The sequence below is a fragment of the Esox lucius genome, chromosome 20 (assembly GCF_011004845.1).
Source record: "Esox lucius isolate fEsoLuc1 chromosome 20, fEsoLuc1.pri, whole genome shotgun sequence".
Classification (NCBI taxonomy): Eukaryota; Metazoa; Chordata; class Actinopteri; order Esociformes; family Esocidae; genus Esox; species Esox lucius.
Window position 1 is genome coordinate 37,403,919 of NC_047588.1, and position 6,486 is coordinate 37,410,404.

General features: G+C 44.9%; 1 protein-coding gene across 1 annotated transcript; it reads left to right on the forward strand.

Annotated features, from left to right (window-relative positions):
* Positions 1 to 812: 812 nt before the first annotated feature.
* Positions 813 to 4,979, forward strand: pcdh8 (protocadherin 8). The gene is made up of 4 exons (XM_010884503.5): positions 813 to 3,319; positions 3,465 to 3,535; positions 3,993 to 4,117; positions 4,396 to 4,979. Exons 1-4 carry the CDS (start codon positions 956 to 958, stop codon positions 4,497 to 4,499), a joined length of 2,664 nt encoding a protein of 887 aa, XP_010882805.2. The 5' UTR covers positions 813 to 955; the 3' UTR covers positions 4,500 to 4,979.
* The last annotated feature ends 1,507 nt before the right edge of the window (positions 4,980 to 6,486 follow it).

Sequence of the window (6,486 nt, forward strand, 5' to 3'; positions counted from 1 at the left end):
CCACCGCCAACCAACTCCTGCGTCGTGCTAATTCTGTGTATTGTTGCAAGAGGTACCAGCCGCGGAGAGGGCATGTGTCACTACAAATCCTGTCATATTTGAAAATGTATGTTTTTGTAAAATGCTTTTTACTTTTAACCGCATCGTTCCTTTTCTGTCCCACAATTTCATTTTCACATGTGTACACAACATACAGTATGACCATGGAAATTAAGGAAATCAAATTGAATGTGAAGGGGTTCCCTGGCTACAATTTGTTCATGCTTTGTTCATATCACAACATAAAAGTAAATAAATGGCTTATTATTAATAGACGGTAAATTAATTATGAATAAAACATTTACAGTAATTACAATTAATAGAGCGTACATATACTTGCCATATATTTGCCACTGTTAAACAGTGTTGATGTTAAACAGATGAGCGCATCGGTATGAAATAACTTGGGAATGAACGTTATTAATTCAGGCGGAAAAATTCCATTGAAGGAGTGCTATTGAAAAAGCTCCGACCAATCTGCATGCTTCATGGCAGTTACGGACCCGTACATCCATATCAAATAACGTGAATGAAAGTTATTTTTTCAGATGGAAAAACTCCAATGGAGTAATAGTCTATTTCAGAAGTGCTGATATGCATACTTCATGGCAGTTTTTTATTGTCATTATCAAATTCCATTACCACTGTATTTAAACAGACCATTTGCACGTAGTCGAGGGGCTGAAGCAATTGGCAACGGGCAACAGCCGGAAAGCAAACGTACCCCATTTGGCTGGCCAGTTGAATGCCATTGGTCGGTGTGCCAACTCATTTGCATAAATCAGGGCTTATAGATCAACGCTTTCTTTGGACTGTATCAAATCCAGTTTGCCGTGGCAAGGGAGCTCTAAATCACAAGTTTACTTCAAGCTCGTTTTCTTTATGAAGTTTTCTGTGGTCAACATTGCCCTTTAAAATGGGATTCTGCGGGATTCGAAGAGTTGGAGAGTGTGTTGTGCTTGCTTTTCTGTTCTATTCGGTTCAATCTACGACTACGAAGTATTACACTTACGAAGAGGATGCGCCTGGGACAGAAATTGGAAATCTCTCTCTGGATTTAAAGATAGACCCAGCTGAGGACCCGGAAACATCTTTCCGCTTCATGCAGGAGACTAATTCGTCCGTGATTCAAATGAGGGAGATTGATGGACTTTTAACTGTTGGGGAATCGATTGACCGGGAGCAGCTTTGCCCAAGGTCCCCGCGGTGTTTTGTCACCTTCGACATTGTTGCTTTCTCTAAAGAAAAGTTTCAGCTGATTCACGTAGAGATCGAGGTGAGGGACATAAACGACAACTCTCCCCAGTTTCTCCACAACGAGACAACCGTTGAGATATCCGAGAATGTTCTGGTAGACTCCCGGTTCCCGTTGGACATTGCTGTTGACCACGATGTCGGCAATAACTACATCCAAAGTTACCATATCTCTCCCTCCAGCCATTTCATAGTTGATGTGCGCAGCAGGGAGGATGGGGTAAAGTATGCTGAACTTGTGCTTGTGAAAGCAATGGACAGAGAGGCTGAAGATTCCTATACAATTGAAGTGACGGCAACAGACGGGGGAGAGCCACCAAGGTCTGGATCAATGACTGTTCATATCAAAGTGTTGGATTTTAATGATAACAGTCCAACTTTTGAGCACAACTCACTAAAAGTTGAACTTTATGAAGATTCACCTCTTGGTTATCAAGTTCTGAAAGTGCACGCGTTTGACCCAGATGCTGGCGTGAACGGCGAGGTAGTGTACGGCCTTGTAGAGGACCCATCGTCTGAATCGACGCGCGTTTTTAATATTGACCGAATTTCCGGTGCTGTAACACTGAAAACATTGGTTGATTATGAAAAGAAGAGGTCCTATGAACTGAACATTAAAGCATCCGATTTAGGCACAAACTCCATCCCGTCGACCTGCAGAGTTGTTGTGGATGTTGTTGACGTAAATGATAACGCACCAGAAATCAAAATTAAGCCAATGACCTCGACCAGCGACGGTGTAGCCTACATCACTGAGGCGGCGGCAGGGGAAAGTTTTGTGGCACTGATCAGCACGTCGGACAGCGACTCGGGCTCCAACGGTTATGTGCGCAGCAGCCTACACGGGCACGAGCATTTCAAATTGCAACAGGCCTACGGGGACACATTCATGATAGTAACAACCACCACTTTAGACAGAGAGAAGATCCCGGAGTATAACCTGACTGTAGTGGCTGAAGACCTCGGAACGCCGCCTTTCAAAACAATCAGGCAGTATACCATCAGGGTGACGGATGAGAACGACAACCCTCCGCTCTTCAGCAAGTCAATTTATGAAGTGTCCGTAATGGAAAACAACATCCCCGGGTCATATATAACCACTGTTGTGGCACGCGACCTTGACGTAGGCAAAAACGCCAAAGTTTCCTACCAGCTCGTGGACTCGGAGGTCGCGGGCGCCGGCTCCATATCGACATTTGTGTCCATTGACCTGGTGTCGGGGTCACTGTACAGTCTGAGATCATTTGATTTTGAAACATTGCAGCAGATTGAATTCACCATTCGGGCTGATGACAAAGGCTTGCCTCAGCTGTCAAGCACATCTGTGATCAGACTCAAAGTGGTTGATCAGAATGACAACTACCCCTATTTCACCTCCCCGGTTATGCTGAACGACTCCGCTGAAGTCCCCCTGCCTGTCAACGCGCCACTGGGGTACCTCGCCCTTCGGGTCAACGGCGAGGACCGGGACCAGGGTTTAAACGGCGAGCTCAGCTACAGGATCGTACAAGGCCACTCCAAGCTATTTTCAATAAACAAAGACACCGGAGAAATCGCCCTGAAACAGGCTCTGACGTCGGCTGTCGGCGACGTTCTGGAAATCAAGGTGGCGGTGAGCGACAACGGGCGGTCCCCTCTCTCCAGCAGCGCCGCCATTCGCTTTGTTGTCACAGACTCACAGCTCTCGAACGACCGGGTCGTCATTGTGCCCAGGTCACGTTATGAGGAAGATGCGGGCTTGAATGCCTCCGTCGTGGTTATCATTATGCTCGGGGGGGGCTGCGCTCTGCTTCTGGTTGCCATCGTGATTGTGGTCGTCACATGCAAGCTGAACCGAGGAGGCAAAGGCTTGGACTCCAAGAGAGACGTGACTCACAGCGTGTTTGACTCCAGGCGTCTTCCCGGACTCAACTGTACAGAAGCCAACATGTACGGCGGCTCCAGGGGCTTCCTGAACGAAGGGAACTCCACATCTCCCGAGTCGTCCTGCCTGTATGAGGAGAAGAGTGGAGACCTGGAGTCGCAGGTGAGTTCATTATTTGATCCTGTGTCCAAAGGTGCATGGATTCAACTGTGCACATTCAGGGGCAGGGCTTCTCCCGATTCATGTAGCTCAAATTAATCCACTTCCTGTTCTCTTATTTATTTTTTTGTATTTTTTTTTGTTAAAGATGTTCCTGCCTCCCAAGCCTTTCCAACCAACATCAATGTGGCAAGGGGAAAAATACTGCCTGCAAATGAGGTAAGAATACCACCTCATTGATCATACTTGGCACAGTGAGTAATAATTTACTTGGATCTAAGGGAACAGGATTGGCCCTCTTGGGAAGTATGTCTTTTGTTTCCCTTTTAATTTGGTTTTTTGTCCTGATTTCGTGTTTCTCTCCTTAGTTGGCTGTTATACATTGTTATACAAAGACACCCAAGCACATTTAACCATTGTATGAATGTGTTTCTGTTATCTGCTTCTCAGTTAATGGATTTATATGAAGTAAATAAATAAATTATCGACTTAACCAACCGCTGGAAAATACTTGACATGTCATAGTCATCCTGCGTGTGACTGTTTTCCGGAAGAGGGGGGGTTTGGGCGTGTGGGTGGATGGTGGCACACTCTACACAGGCGGTGGGGGGGGGGGGCTAACATCAATAATCAGATACAATGCAGCAGTGACTAATATGTTTGATTCTATTTGCAGTGGCATTGACCAGCAGAGTGTGAAGGACAGTGGCAAAGGAGACAGTGACTTCAATGACAGTGACTCTGACATCAGTGGAGACGGAGGCAAGAGAAGCCTGAGCACCTTCCAGCCCTGGGCCAAGAGTGAGTACACTACCTTCACACTTCTACACTGGGGCTCCTCGTAGCAGGGTGAAGATAACTGTTGGCATTTTTATTGCACTTTACACCGCTCAAACAGCAGCAGATTGCATTCTGGGAAAGGGGGGGGGGGGGGCGCAACTCGCACCCTTTCCCCTCAAAGTGTAGAACCCCGTCTGGCTATGTAACCCAGCAACAAAGAACTCTGTCACCGTGATTCCTCTGTCCTTGGGCCGGGAAAAGTGATTCGGCATGCGTTTTGTGTGTGTGTTCTATTTCCGGTTCATCCCACACAGCTAACGCCGTCGCTGTGGATTGGCAAGGCCCTTACTGTGTCATACCAACCCAAGGCTTCCAGCCCTCCAGAGACGGTGCTACACAATAGGCTTTTCCCCAAGCGGCGGTCTACAACCGTCCCGCATGCCTACCCGCAGTCCTGGAAAGAGTCCGGCTACAACACTAGCGTTCCCAAAACAAGGAGTCCCATGCAGACGTTCTCCCACCACACGGGAACACTCCCCTCGTACTTCGCCCATCAGAGGAGGCAGTGTGCCGCGGGGCTCGCTGAAGTTCAGGAGCACCGGCAGGATGTTTTGACAGTGGCGACCATTTCGGAAGTCGCCACTATTTTCTAAACAGCCTGCAAAGTCAGTGTAATTGGTTATTTATAGATACGGTAGTATTTACCAGGTTGTAAGTACTGGTCAGAGAGGAGAGTGTAAATACTGTACAGCTAGTTTGAATATGTAAATGTCGTGTTTAAAAAAAAAGAAAAGCAGCTAGATTGCATAATAGAAACAGCTATATTTTTTTTTTGTATTAAAAGAGAATGTACATATAGGTATTTGTTGTTGCAATGTTTGCAGTTGTTTTTGTGAATAAACACATTATATTGAAACACTGGAATATGTGAATGATTGTTTCTATCAAATAGTTATTTAGCTGGACTGTTCTTCTATGGCCACACACCAACACTACTCACAGGCTTAATTTCCCCACTTACAGCTTCTATTATAGAGATGTGAAATTATAAAATGTAGTTTGATCGTTTTAATGGTTTCGAGTATGAACAAATTCCAAATGAAGTTCAGCAAAGTCCATTATCATGACGAGCCGATTATATCTCACAAATATTGTGCTAGTTGGTACAAAATCCTCAACAAATCCTGTCATGTTAATATGTTTACAGTAATGACACTAGTTAATACTTAGTGGCACTTTGACAAGCTACAAGAATGCTTGGCAACCTCAATCCCCAGTGGTGCTCTTAACCATCAGGCTTTAATGCTACAGAAAACCAATAGGGATCTTTAACATAAAGAGATTGTGTTCTGCACACAGTCTCGTTGCCATGTCGTACAGAAGATGCGGGACACAAAACTATTGACTTTCATCCTGAAATCAAATTACTTTAGTTCCAAAGAACATGTCTAGGACAAAGATCTTTTGCAGAATCCTTTGGCTAGAATGTGGTATACATTTTAGAGTTTACCAGAAACCCCATAGGTGGTTGGGAATTACATTTTTTGATACATCCACTTGGAGCATGCTGCAGGAAATCAACAAAAAATGGTGCAGCAAATTAGTGGAACTACCTGCCAGCTTTGTTCAAGATCTAACTAACAGATACATCGACTCTAATGTGCAATATCTTTAGCACAGGTTAAAATGTGAAAGGTTGTTCTTGTTTTATATATGTTAACAAAAGGTGTGTCTTGTTTGTTGTTAGCCAGAAAGTTAGCCTTGTAAATAATAGGCTACTGTTATATTATAGTTATAACTTACTGGCTAACAACGAGCCTCATTGTGAAGTTCTCTGTCGGTAAGCATACGCTGCATAGGTGGTAACACTGTTTGTCAAGATATTCTACTGACTGTCGAAGTGTGATATTAATCCTCATGAATAAGTTACATCCTACACACATTAACACGTGTACCATACTGTATATTCAAAACAGGTTTTGGTTTCCATGCGTTTCTTTCAGTAGGATTCCAGTTTGGACGAGCGCTGTTGCCCATTTGTCACGGGCAGAGGTGCTGCAGGGATGGCGGAAGAAAGGATAGTCGGGGAAAGGAAGAGGTTGCAGAAATAATTGGAGGAATTTCGTGAGTAGGCTGACCAACAGCCTGAAGAGAGGCTTACCCAGGTGAAGGTTGACCTGTTCCACATCAGTCAAATCATATAACAACATCTGACTTAATTCTTTTCTGTTGACTTTATTTTTACTATCAACAGACTAAGTTGAGAGAGCTGCCCTTTGAGGAAAGGGGAGAGGTGCTGGAACAGTTTGTTACCCGTCAGCGATTTGCGGTAGAGCTATCCCAGGATCTCCAGACATCCCAGAGTGTAGACAACCCCCTGAGTGTCGGAG